The following is a 14081-nucleotide window of genomic DNA, read 5'->3' on the forward strand; positions in this document are numbered from 1 at the left end:
GCTACTTTCCCTGGTCTGAAACTCAGTCTCTTTTCAGTGAAAAGTCAGAAATCAGGCTTACTGAAGTGGCCTGCCTATTCATACTAAAGTGTGAGAGTCCGCTACAATACCAATGCTTGAGAACATACTTGGCTAGGCAGAGGGAAGATCAGAAGAGAGGGCCTGGCATATGAAGAGAGAAGGAGCTGCGGAGCTTGGTGTAGGGATGGGTGGGAACTTCAGGGAAAGGCAAATTGTGGCTGAAGCCACACTTCTGGTGGCAAGCTCCTACCCAACTCGGGGTCCTGGCTGGGTGACTCCAGCCAAGTTATTTAACCATGACAAGCTGACCAACTAACTAGCTTGGCAGGCTCTTGAATGCACCCTGGGCTCTGATCACCTTCTTCCCATGCACAGGCAGGCTCAGGCTGGGCTTGAGCTCTGGAAGGGCCAGGTCCCTGGGCAATGCCTTGTGGGTGACCCCTTGATGCTGAGGAAAGTACCATTGTCTGCACAGGCAGAGATGTCCCATGCTGCAGATTCCACTTGTTCTGCAGGTCCCGCGGATGGCCCATACCCCCCACCCAGCTCTAGGGACTGCAGGAACCTCCCTGCCTGATCAAGGATCCATCCAGAGTAGTCCAGGACACCCCCTGGGATGGACACAGTTGTGAGCAGCTCCCTTGGGAATAGAACCACTAAGACCATGCTGAACCCAGAGCCAGCCAGAGCTGGAGCACGGGGCCTCTCCCCTCAGCCAGGCTAGTCTCTCCCTTGTCCTCTGCCATGTCTAACTTGGTCCCACCTCCATGCTGCAACCTCTGCCTGGGATACCTTTTCCCAGTCCAAAAGCCTTCATGGATCCCCTGGAATCTTCTATACCCACGACCTTTTTTAACACTTGACTAAAAATGCAGAGAATGGGAAAGGTGATCCTGAGGTCCCACACAGCGTGCTGTGATGTGTGTTTGCCTCCTCTAGGAAGCCCTCCTTACTTGCCAGCCCCATCGCCCTCTAACTATCCCCTTTCTTTGTCTTCTCCCACTTTTGTGGAAATAGTACCACCAGCTCTGCATGGCTGACACTGCTTTCTTCCTCTTCAAAGCTTTACCCTGTAAGCTCTTTGGCAGAGGCCATGGTTTTCCATACCCTGATACCCTGAGATCCATTATTTCCCAGTCCAGATGCCTACTCCCACCATGCAGATGCTCCACAGACCCTGCTGGCTGCATATTATGCCCCTTAGATGCCTAACCCAAAGAGTGCAGCTCAGGGCTCTCCCTCAGCCTCTCTGCGGTCCCACCCTGCTGGACTCGATGTGGTCTCTACCACCTAACACCTCAGCACCAAACCTTCCCAAGCTCGGGCTGGGTGGGCTTTGGGAGGGCATGGCTCTGGAGGAAGCTGCCTGCAGCCACACCCTCCCCAGCCTGAGACTGTGATTCCTAGCGCATGCTCTCCGCAGTGCCAGATCTCAGGGCCATCTGGTTCTGGTCCTCAGCCCCTGTGGGGCCCTGTACCTTGGAGTCTGAAAGTCAGGTTGGTTCCCTCTGAACCTCAGTTCCTGGGGAGGCACCCTGCTTGGGTAGCCTGGTGACACCCAGCAAGGAGCAGCCAAGAAACTGGCCTGGGCTTGGGCTGGGCACACAGTGGCTCATGCCTGTAATCCCAGCACTTTGGGAGGCCAAGGTGGGCTGATCACTTGAGGTCAGGAGTTTGAGACCAACCTGGCCAACATGGTGAAACCCCATCTCTACTAAAAATACAAAAAAAATGGCCGGGCACAGTGGCTCAAGCCTGTAATCCCAGCACTTTGGGAGGCCGAGGCGGGTGGATCACGAGGTCAAGAGATCGAGACCATCCTGGTCAACATGGTGGAACCCCGTCTCTACTGGGAATACAAAAAATTAGCTGGGCATGGTGGCGCGTGCCTGTGATCCCAGCTACTCAGTAGGCTGAGGCAGGAGAATTGCCTGAACCCAGGAGGCGGAGGTTGCGGTGAGCCGAGATCGCGCCATTGCACTCCAGCCTGGGTAACAAGAGCGAAACTCCGTCTCAAAAAAACAAACAAAAAAAAAAATTAGGCTGGGTGTGGTGGCTCACGCCTGTAATCCAAGCACTTTGGAGGCCAAGGCAGGTGGATCACCTGAGGTTGGGAGTTCAAGACCAGCCTGACCAACATGGTGAAACCCCGTCCTTAAAAAAAAAAAAAAAAAAAAAAAAAATTAGCCAGGTGTGGTGGCAGATGCCTATTGTCACAGCTACTCCAGAGGCTGAGGCAAGAGAATCACTTGAACCAGGGAGGCAGAGGTTGTAGTGAGCCAAGATCGCATCATTGCACCCAAGCTTGGGCAGCAGAGCAGGACTCCTTCACAAAACCGAACCAAACCAAAACAAAGAAACAAAAACTCAGCTTGCACAACCTCTCGTGGTGACATGGGCTCCAAGTTTGCCACAGGTTCACAAACCTTTATCCACAATTCCAAATTCCAGGAAACTCAGAAAACTACAAGGTTTTTTGTTGTTGTTGTTGTTGTTGTTGTTGGTTTTGTTTTGTTTTGTTTTGTTTTTTTAACAATTGTGGTGGACTCATATGGCTGCAAGCCCTGACCTGAATCAGGGAGACTATTATCATCTTTATTTATCCCAACCTGTAGACGTCTTCCTGCAAAAATAATACAGTCTGATTACAGCTGCTGCCCTAGATGTTGCTAGAGGTGCTGTTAGCCACAGAATACACAATACATTACTTTTCTAGACTTTTAATTTTTTAGTTTTTATTTTTTAATTTTATTTTTTCTGCCTCCCCTACCTCCTATATTACTTTTCTTTCTTTTCTCTCTCTCTCTCTGTCTTTTTTTTTTTTTTTTGAGAAGGAGCTTTGCTCTTGTTGCCCAGGCTGCAGTGCAATGGCACAATCTTGGCTCACTCACAAACTCCGCCTCCTAGGTTCAAGCAATTCTCCTGCCTCAGCCTCCCAAGTAGCTGGGATTACAAGAGGCTGCTACCATGAGCAGCTATTTTTGTATTTTTAGTACATACGGGGTTTCACCATGTTGGCCAGGCTGGTCTCGAACTCCTGACCTCAGGTGATTCACCCACCTCGGCCTCCCAAAATGATGGGATCACAGGCATGAGCCACCCTGCCTGGCCTACTTTTCTAAAATTCAAAAACAAATGTTGAATTCTGAAAGCATCTGATCTCAATGGGATTGTAGCATCAGGAAAGACAAACCCTCTGGTCTTGCCCTAAAACCAGCCTCTTGGAAGTTTTGAGGACTGACCAGAGCTTGGTAGTTGAAGTCTTTCTGGCTCTAAGGCTCTTCAGCCTTCATCTCTCCATCGAGGGCTTTGGGTGTGGAAGAGGCTGCCGTGTCCCCCCAGCTCATCCCTGCTGCTACCAGTATGCTGTGAAGCAGTGGGTGTGGCTGGTTTCTGGAGTCTGCTGGGGATATGTCTCTGCTCTCTGCTTTGTGTCCAATTCCCGTCCTGACAGAAGCCAGGCCATGGCTCCTGCTGGCCAGGCCTAGGTGAGGTAGCATGTGCCCCAGAGAGCCCTGTGGAAGCAGGTGAAGGAGTGAATGGAACAGGGCATGGAGGGAGATTCGGGGGGATTGGGGGGAGGAAGGGCCAGCGAAAAGGAGAGGGCACTGTCCACCAAGACTGCGGACCAGGGAGCAGCGCTAGGGACTGTGGGACTCAGCCAACAGCAGGGTCCCAAGTTCTCTGCGAAGGGAAGCTACAAGTGAATCGAAGACATGAGCACCTGAAAAATCAGCTAACAAGCCAAGAGTTTGAGCCACACAAGGCCAGAGATGCCCAGGACATGTGCCAAGTGCAGGGCCTGGGCCACAGAGTCAGGGCTTAGAGGGACAGGCCTTCAGCTGGGGTTCCACTGGCAGCAAAAGGCAGACATGAAGAGGCTGCCTTGGATTCTGACAGATTAGAATTCAAGCCTCAGTTCTGTTAGGCACTAGCTGTGTCGGGCAAGGCACTTGGCCTCTCTGAGTTTCCCCCCAACACATACAACTATAAATGAGGATAACTGTCCAGATATGATACCTTATGCCTGTAATCCCAGCTATTCAGAAGGCAGAGGCAGAAGGATTGCTTGAGGCCAGGAGTTCAAGACCAGCCTGGGCAACATAGTGAGACCTCATCTCTTAAAAAAGATAAAATAATTAGCCAGGCATGGTGGTGTGCACCAGCATTCCCAGCTACTCAGGAGGCTAAGGTGGGAGGATAGCTTGAGCCCAGGAAGTCAAGGCTGCAACGAGCTATGATTGTGCCATTGCACTCCAGGCTGGGTGACAGAGCAAGAACATATTTCTCTAAAAATGAAAAAATAAGTGAAATGTTAAATGAGAATTATCCAGCACCTACCTCCTGGGTTGCCACAGTGTGAGGTAAAGTTCTGTATATAACGTGCTGAGCACAGAAAAGGCTGGGTTTGTTCTGAATTGTACAGTGGCTGGGATACAGGTGCAGAGAGGAAGGACCAGATGTCATCACCAAAGACCCTTCTTAACTCAGGATGCTGTACGGCAGATCACTAGATTTCTTGAAATTCTTATATAGATATAGCATTTTAATACTTTTACATACGTGTATTTAACCCTTACAACAAGCCTAAGGGATCAAGATTAGCCCATTTTACAGCTGAGAAAACTGAGGTCAGAATGGTTACCTGACTTGCCCTGGGGCAGTCTGTAAGTGGTAGATGGAGATTTGAACTTTGATCTGTATGACTACAAGCCCAGCGCTCCTGAAACTATAACAGGGCCTTGGGCCACGTCCCATCCTGCTCATGCTGATGCCAGGGTGGAAGTCACCCTCACGGCACCTGCCCCTCCTCCCCTTGAGCCCAACTTCCACCTGAGAACATAATCCCAAAGGCACCAGGACCACTTTTCTTTAGGAGATTCCAGCTCAGGAGTCTGCTGGTCCTGCCTTCCTCCTTTCTGTCCTCAACCACAGAAAGTCCACTGTCATCCACTGAAGAGGCTAGGTTGACTCTCAGCCCAACTCTGGAGCCCAACACCTCAGGGGTTACAGCTCAGCCAGGGACAAGCTGGCCTAAATTCCTTCCCAAAACACAATGATTCTTATCAGCGATGTTTGGCTTTCAATCCACCGCCCCCACAAAAGCAGTAAAATTTCTTTTACCCTTTCTTCCCTCCAACTATGTTTTTATCAGGCCCCAATTCAATTTCTAAAAATACGGGGGTTTTAAAAATAAAAACAATATTATCCAAATACCTAAGGCACACAGGAACAATTTCTTTTTTAAAATGTTCAATGCCTGTACACTGAAAACTAGAAAACAATGCTGAGAGAAATTACAGAAACCCTAAATGGAAAGATACGACCTCTGTGGGAATCAGCAGACTCAATATTGTTAGAAAGTCAATCTTCCATAAGCAGATGTATAGATTCAATGCAATCCCAGTCAGAATCCCAGGAGCCTTTCTTGTGGATATTGACAAGTTACTACTAAAATTTATGCTGAAATACAATGATCCTGAATAGCCAATGCAATTTTGAAAATGTGGTGCACAGTTAGAGAACTTACAGTACTTAGTTTCAAGACTTACTATAACGCTATAGTCATTACAAAAGGCTTATTGGGAAAAAAATGTTTTTTAAAGCTACAGTAATCAATGTTGTATAGTATTGGCTTAAGGATAGGCATATAGATTAAAGAAACAGAATAGAGCATCCAGAAACAGGCCCACTCATAGTGAATCAATTGATGAGCAATGAAGATGACAGTGGAGAAAACATCATCATTTCAACAAATGGCACTGAAACACATGGACATCCATATGCAAAATAATAAGCTTGCCCCTTACTCCATAATGGACACACTAGTTAACTCAAAATGAATCATAGACTTAAGTGTAAAAGCTAAAATTGGCTGGGTGTGGTGGCTCCTGCCTGTAATCCCGGCACTTTGGGAAGCCAAGGTAGGTAAATCACCTGAGGTCAGGAGTTCGAAACCAGCCTGGGCAACATGGTGAAATCCCATCTCTACTAAAAATACAAAATTGGCCAGGCATGGTGGCAGGTGTCTGTACTCCTAGCTACTGGGAGGCTGAGACAGGAGAATCACATGCATCCAGGAGACAGAGATTGCAGTGAGCCGAGATCATGCCACCACACTCTAGCCTGGGCAACAAGAATTAAACTAAAGAAAGTAAAGAAAAGAAAAGAGAAGAGACGAGGAGAGGAGAGGAGAGGAAAGAAAGAAAGAAAAAAGAAAGAGAGAGAAAATGATAAAGATTCTAGAAAATACAGCTAGGTGCTGTGGCTTATGCCCAGAATCCTAGCAGTTTGAGAGGCCTAGGCAGGAGAATTACTTGAGCCCAGGAGTTTGAGATCAGCCTAGGAAACATAGCAAAACCCCCTATCTCTACAAAAAATAAAAAATTAGCTGGTGCATGCCTATGGCCCCAGATACTCAGGAGGCTGAGGCAGGAGGATCACTTGAGTCCAGAAGGTCGAGGCTGCAGTGAGTCATGATGTGTAACACATTTAGTTTCCTAGTGGGAACTATTTACACCCATCCTACATGGCTCTAAAGGAATGGCTCTGAGGATCACATGAGCAAATGGCCTGTATGAGAAAGTGATTTGTAAACTGCAATACTAGTTATTATGTTTTTATTGCCATCAACAGAATTCAGCTCTAGCCTCACTCAAAAGCAGCAGAAGGAACTCCAGCCTGGATGATGGAAAGAAAGATATTATTTCTAAAAAACCAACAACAACAACAACAACAACAAAACAAAAAACAAAACAAAACAAAAAAAAAAGGAAAACATAGGAAGAAATCTTTGCAACTTTTGGGTAGGCAGAGATTTCTTGGATAGGACACCAACAAAGCACAAACCATAGAAGAAAAGGTTGATACACTAGACTTCATCAAAATTAAAAAGATCTGCTCTTCAGAAGACACCAAAAAAAAAAAAAAAAAAAAAAAAAGAAACAGCAAGTCACAGGCAGGAATAAAATATTACCAATACTTCTGACAAATACTTGTATCCAAAATATATAAAGAAGTCTTAGGCCGGGTGTAGTGACTCACACCTGTAATCCCAGCACTTTGGGAGGTCGAGGCAGGCAGATCACCTCAGCTCAGGAGTTCAAGACCAGCCAGGCCAACATGATGAAACCTTATCTCTACTAAAAATACAAAAATTAGCCCAGCTAATTTTGTGGTGGTGTATGCCTGTAGTCCCATTAGTGCTGTAGTCTCAGGACTCGGGAGGCTGAGCCACAAGAATTGCTTGAACCCAGGAGGCAGAAGCGGCAGTGAGCCGAGATCGTGCCATTGCACTCCAGCCTAGGTGACAGAGTAAGACTCCATCTCAAACAACAGCAGCAACAACAACAAAATATATAAAGAATTCTTAAAATAAGAAGTAACTCAATGAAATGATATTCAAATGTACACGTGAAAAAATGATCAAGGCACCATTCATCAATGGGGAAATACAAATTAAAACCACAATGAGATATTACTACATAGCTATGAAAATGCCACAGTTAAAACTGACAATAGCTGACAATAGAATATGGAGCAACTGGAACTCTCATACATTTCTGTGTAAAATGGTAAAACCACTCTGAAAAACACCAATTCTACAAGTTATGCAGATTATCAACCATATGATCCAACAACCCACTCCTAGACAGTTATCCAAGAGAAATGAAAGCATACACCCACTAAAAGAGATATACATGGATGTTCATATCAGCTTTGTTTGGAATAGTCCAAAACTGCAAATACTCAATTTTTTTTTTTTAAAGACAGTCTTGCTCTGTTGCCCAGGCTGGAGTGCAGTGGCACAATCTCGGCTCACTGCAACCTCTGCCTCCTGGTTTCAAGTGATTTTCCTGCCTCAGCCTCTCAGGAGGATTACAGGTATGCACCACTGCCACCACCATGCCCATCTGATTCTTGTATTTTTAGCAGGATAGGTTTTCGCTATGTTGGTCAGACTGGTCTTGAACTCCTGACCTCAAGTGATCCACCACCTTGGCCTCCCAAAGTGCTGGGATTACAGGTGTGATCCACTGCACCCAGCCAGAATAACCCAAATATCTATCAAGTGAGGACACGAATAAACAATTTGTGGTACAGTCATACAAAGGAATACTCAGCCATAAAAAGGAATGGGCTATTGCTGTATTCTATGACATAGATGAATCTCAAAAACTCTGTGATAAGCAAAAGAATCCAGGCATAACAGGCTACATACTGCATGATTTCATTGATGTAAACTTCTAGAACAGGCAAAACTAACAGAGTGACTGAACGCAGAGAAGTGGGGTAGCCAGGGGCTGGTGGGAGAGGACTGATTACAAAGAGGCACAAGGGATCCTTTGGGACGGTGGAAATGTCCCATGTAGTCATTGTAGTCACCACAAATGTGTTACACAGGTGTATAATTTGTTAAAACCCAAACTGTACATTTCAAAATGTGTGCATTGGCCAGGCACAGTGCTGGCACTTTTGGAAGCTGAGGTGGGTGGATCACCTGAGGTCAGGAGTTCGAGACCAGCTTGACCAACATGGTGAAACCCTGTCTCCACTAAAAACACAAAAACTAGCCAGGCATGGTGGTGCATGCCTGTCATCCCAGCTACCTGGGAGGCTGAGGCAGGGGAATCGCTCGAACCCGGGAGGTGGAGGTTGCAGTGAGTTGAGATCATGCTACTGCAATCCAGCCTGAGCGACACAGTAAGACTCCATCTCAAAAAAAAAAAAAAAGCATGCATTTCATTGTATATAACAATGATTTGGGGCAAAAATAAAGGTTACGTTTTGTTTCTCCAGTGGAATTACAGTAATGACACTTCCACCACCTGGGGTGATGTTTAGAACCCCAGCAACTGGAAAGTGAGCCTGGACTAAGCACTTGGCATGTATATGCCAGGGACCCCATCCAGCCCTTCCCTTCATTGTTTCAATTAAGGCTCAGCCTTGCCCTTGAGATGGGTGTTCTCATAACCCTAAGCTCAGCAAGGTTAAGATATTTGTCCAAAGTCACAGAGTTAGCAACCGGCAAAGCTGGGATTCACTATCCTGTGCTTTCATAAACTTCTCAGTACTGTCCCTAGAGAGGAAAGAAACTCGATGACTGCAGAGGTCACACACTGAAGAAACATCACCAAGATTAACTATGATTTTAAAAACTGCATCCACAGAAACGATTTCTAGTTACAAAGCCATTGGGATGACTTAAAAAGGATTGGGGGCCAGACATGGTGGCTCACACCTATAATAAGCCCAGCACTTTGGGAGGCTGAGGTAGATCACTGGAGGTCAGGAGTTCCAGACCAGCCTGACTAACATGGTGAAACCTTGTCTCTACTAAAAATACAAAAATCAGCTGGGTGTGGTGGTACACGCCTGTAATCCCAGCTACTTGGGAAGCTGAGGCAGGAGAATCTCTTGAACTTGGGAGGTGGAGGTTGCAGTGAGCTGAGAACGTACCATTGCACTCCAGCCTGGGTGACAGAGCGAGACGCCATCTCTAAATAAATAAATAAATAAGCCTGGATTGGGTAACTACGCCTGTCTTGTGCCCAGCTCATCACATAATGCAGTGCATTTTCATTTATACGACATCACAGAAGTTAGCATCTGTAGAATTCTTAGGCATTCAAAGTCAAAATAAAAGCTCTTTGGCAATCCTAGACTTCCAGACCCAGGACTGGGACTGTTAACATTAGGGAAACTTAGGACCTCCGGGTGCTGCTGACCTTGGAGTGGAGTGACTTGATCAAGGACAATACAGAGAGTATCCCAGAGCCAGGACTATTTCTGCCCCTGACCTCTGGTCTGCCTTCTGTCCCACTGCCAGCATGCTGTTCTCTGCTCCCACCTGACAGCCAAGCAGGGGTCAGTGCATCCTGTCTCATTACTGAGGACAGAAGAGAATATGTGGCCTTGCCCATCCCATTATAGCCAAGAGGGTCTGAAAGAGTCCATTAAGCAGGGAAGAGAGCCTCCCTTCACTCTCACCCTCTGCGGCCTCTCTGCAGCCACTGCCGCCCTGGGGGAATCTCACTGCCTTAGCTCGGGAGGCTGCTCCCTGTACAGTGAAGGGCTCAAACTGGAAGCAGGACATGGTTTCTATTCAGCCTCCCCCACCAATTCACTGTGTGACATCGGGTGACTCACCGAACCTTTCTGACCCTCAGATTTCTTGTGGGAACTATTTACACCCATCCTACATGGCTCTGGAGGAATGGCTCTGAGGATCAGATGACAGAGGCAGCTGTATGAGAAAGTAATTTGGGCTGGCATGGTAGCTCATGCCTGTAATCCCAGCACTTTGGGAGGCTGAGGCAAGTAGATCACCTGAGGTCAGGAGTTCGAGGCCAGCCTGCCCAACATGGTGAAACCCTGTCCTAATCACCATTAACAGAATTAGGCTCTAGGCTCATTCAAAAGCAGCAGCAGCAACAGCTGGCTCACTGGGGTTGGAGGGTCACCTCATCTGAAAAAATTTGGATAATACATGCTGCTTGAAGCAGTGAGTTTTGGACCAGAGATCCTTCTGGGGTCACTTACAACTCTGAAGTCTATGATACTATGATCCGAAAGAGCCCAAGAAGATCAGCCTCAGCTGCCCTCCTGATGTTTGCATTTTTTTCTGATCAGGATGCCAAAGCACTTGGTATTACAAGCAAATGCAAATGACTTGTGGAGGAAGGAAGAAGCAGTGTGCCTCACTGGCCCACCCCAGTGTAGATGACTGATCCCAGATTTCTCCCAGAGGGCAAATGTGGATGGGAAGCTGGGAAACCTGGTCTAAGTCACAAGAGCATTTCTTCACTTAGAGCTCAGGCTGAATCCTGTCTGTTTCCTGAGACCCAACACTTCACAGCATGACCCCAGTTTTAGCTTATTCTCTGAGTATCTGTCCTGCTCCCCAGATTGGGGTGGTGGTGGCTTTTGTGTCCTTTGTCAGCTCATTCCAGCTGGGCTCCTGACCTGGAAGAAGTGGCTCAGATACTCACCCCTCTCAGCCCTAACCCAGGCCTACTCGAACATCTCACCTGTCATTTTCAAGGCTGCTCCTCACTCAGATCCCCCAAATTCTAACCCCACACACTGCTGAGAACACCCTTCCCCTCCAACACAGCAGCTAGGGTGGTCCTCCTGGAATCCCTCTCCTCTCATCCCACCTGACTCTTGCCCTGTCTCCAACCATAAAACCCAAGTAAACAAATGAATTGTAGAAATGAGCTGGTGTGTAAGAGGATATAGGTACCATTTGTCCTGTCCCTCTCCATTCCAGCTCAGAAAACTGGTAGGGCCAGGACATCAAGATTCTACACCTGGTTTCCTTAATGAAAATAATCACTAGCCAGGCCTGGTGACTCATGCCTGTAATCCCAGCACTTTGGGAGGCTCAGTCTGGCAGATTGAGGTCAGGAGCTCGAGACCAGCCTGACCTACGCAGTGAAACCCTGTCTCTACTAAAAATACAAAAACTAGCTGGGCATGGTGGCACACATCTGTAGTCCCAGCTACTTAGGAGGCTGAGGCAGGAGAATCGCTTGAACCCAGGAGACGGAGGTTGCAGTGACCCAAGATCGCATCACTGCACTCCAGCCTGGGCAACAGAGGGAGACTCCATCTTGAAAAAAAAAAAATCGCTAGCATTATTTGAGCATTTACTGTGTGCTAGACAATGTCCTAAGTGCTTTACATGTACTAGCTCAATCCTGTTATAAAATAGGCAGTATAATCTTCATTATACAGATTGAGAGACTGAGAGGTTAAGTGACTTGGCCAAGAGCACATAGCTAGCAAGTGGTGAGACTGAACCCAGTTTGTGCCCTAGTGATGACATCCTGCCTGCCGAGGCAACAACCATTCTTTCAAGCCTGAAATCTTCAGGAAGCAAACATGTTGTACACAGTTCTTGGGGTGGATTGCAAAAGGGTCAGTCATATCAAGTTCAGCCCCTTCTTTGTACAAAAGGAGAAACTGAGGCTTAGACACTGAGTGGTCTTCCCATGTCTTCAGCAAGCTGAGCCCAAAGCTAGGATCTGGGATGATGCCCTCCTCCCCTCCCCATATATTTCAGGGAAAGCCAGTACCCACAGCCTAGATGTGTTTTAACCACAGGTCACGACCTAGAAATGAGCCCACAGCCCTTATTCCAACCTGTACAGAATTTCTCAGACCTTCACACACCTCTCCCTGGCTACTTCTTCAAAACAGCCTTTAGTAGGTCACTTGCTTGGTGTTTTCTTGCCTTTGCTGTATATACTCAGACTGTAAGCCTCCTATTGACTTGGGGTGAAGATTTTAAAAGAAAGCAAGGTTTAAAGCAACAGGCTGCACATATTGGAACTGGCTTTGAGTGGAGGGTGGGAAGGTGCCTTCTTACCCATGATACCGATTCCCTCACCAAGTCCCTGCAATTCAGGGTCAGACAAGAAGGAACTTGGAGCCGGGCCCCATGGCTCAAGCCTGTAATCCCAGCACTTTGGGAGGCCGAGACAGGTGGATCACAAGGTCAAGAGATCGAGACCATCCTGGTCAACATGGTGAAATCCCGTCTCTACTAAAAATACAAAACATTAGCTGGGCATGGTGGCGCGTGCCTGTAATCCCAGCTACTCAGGAGGCTGAGGCAGGAGAATTGCCTGAACCCAGGAGTCGGAGGTTGCGGTGAGCCAAGATCGCTGCATTGCACTCCAGCCTGGGTAACAAGAGCGAAACTGCGTTTCAAAAAAAAAAAAAAAAAGAAGGAACTTGGAAACAATTGCCCTATAACTTTTGCTCCAAACATTCCCCTCATAGTTCCTGTCCCTCTCTCTCCCCAGTGTTACCTGCCCGACTCTCCCCCACTGTGATCCTCCTTTTCCAACTATGTACACACACACACACACACACACACACACACACACACACACACACACACTGGGCACTCTCACTCTTTCCGGCATTCTCCTGAGAAATCGCCCCATGCCGGGGCTAAGATGTGGTCGGGTTTCCCAAGCGCATGGTTCTTTCCTGCGTCTGCAGCTGGCGTCTCACGGTCCGAGGCTTCCCTTATTCCCTGTGGACGCGCACGATCCTCTGCCCCCAGACCGGGAACAGCCCACCCCACCCATCCACCCAGCCCTCTCGGTCTCCGCTCCGCAGGGTAAAGGCGGAGGGTGGGGAAGGAGTCTGAGGCAAGGACGGCTCTATAGAGGCCAGGATGGGGGCAGACGGGGCACCCGCGTGAGGATCCCAAGAGGGCATCAGAGCGCATGGCAGAACGCCTGGACGGGCGGGGCAGGGTCCGAGGAGCGCTCAGAGTCCGAGACCCGGCGGGGTGAGGACAGCGGCAGCGGAGGGGACCAGAGAGTCGGACACCGAACAGGGCAATGGATTCGGAGCCGGTGAAGCCAGAGACCGAGCTTAGGGCGCGAACTCCCACTGAGAGGTGGGCTGGGTCGCGCTGAGCTAGGGTCTGAGTTCGAGACCTCCGCAGGGCCAAGGACAGCGGGAGGGAAAATTGACCCAGCTGTAGCTGGAAGAGGGGGAGGCGGGCGGGCAGGGGAGCGGGCGGGGGGCGCGGCGGGCACTGACCCGAAGTAGGAGGCGGCGGCGGCGGCGGGCAGCGCCAGCAGGCAGAACCCGGCCAGGGCCAGCGCGGGCGGGGGGCGCATGGTGCCGGCGGCGCGGCGCCCTGTAGCATCTCCTCGCGCCGCTCAAGCTCGCAGCGCCGCCACCAGCTGCCCGCTGGGCTTTAAACCCGGGTGAGGCGGAGCAGGCGGCGCTGGGGGAGGGAGCAGATCGGGCGGCGCCCCAACCCAGGGCAGCAAGCCCCCCGCCCCATTGGCCCCACCGCTCTCGCCCCGCCCCGTCGCGGGTGGGGCCGCCGCCCTTGGCCCGCCCTACCCCCGTTGTCCCACCCTCCGGTCCCAGGTGAGCGCTCACCTGGCGCCGCGCCCGCCAGAGGTCGTGGCGGCGGAACGTGAAGCCCCCCGGGTCCGGAGAGGCTGGGAGGAGGGTACGAGGCAGGGACGGAGGAGATTCTGCCTCTCTGGGGTGGGGCGGAGGCAAGTGCAATAGCTTCTCCG

At 49.2% G+C, this 14081-nt stretch overlaps 1 protein-coding gene across 1 annotated transcript in view; it reads right to left on the bottom strand.

Annotated features, from left to right (window-relative positions):
* The window catches only part of WNT9B (Wnt family member 9B), a 30171-nt gene extending 16449 nt beyond the window's left edge, over positions 1–13722 (bottom strand). The window contains exon 1 of the mRNA XM_039477057.2: positions 13588–13722. Within this exon, the coding sequence (XP_039332991.1) occupies positions 13588–13667 (80 nt within the window). The 5' untranslated portion in view covers positions 13668–13722. The remainder of the gene's footprint in view (positions 1–13587) is intronic.
* Between the last annotated feature and the right edge of the window lie 359 nt (positions 13723–14081).

This window comes from Saimiri boliviensis, chromosome 17 (genome assembly GCF_048565385.1).
Source record: "Saimiri boliviensis isolate mSaiBol1 chromosome 17, mSaiBol1.pri, whole genome shotgun sequence".
Lineage (NCBI taxonomy): Eukaryota > Metazoa > Chordata > Mammalia > Primates > Cebidae > Saimiri > Saimiri boliviensis.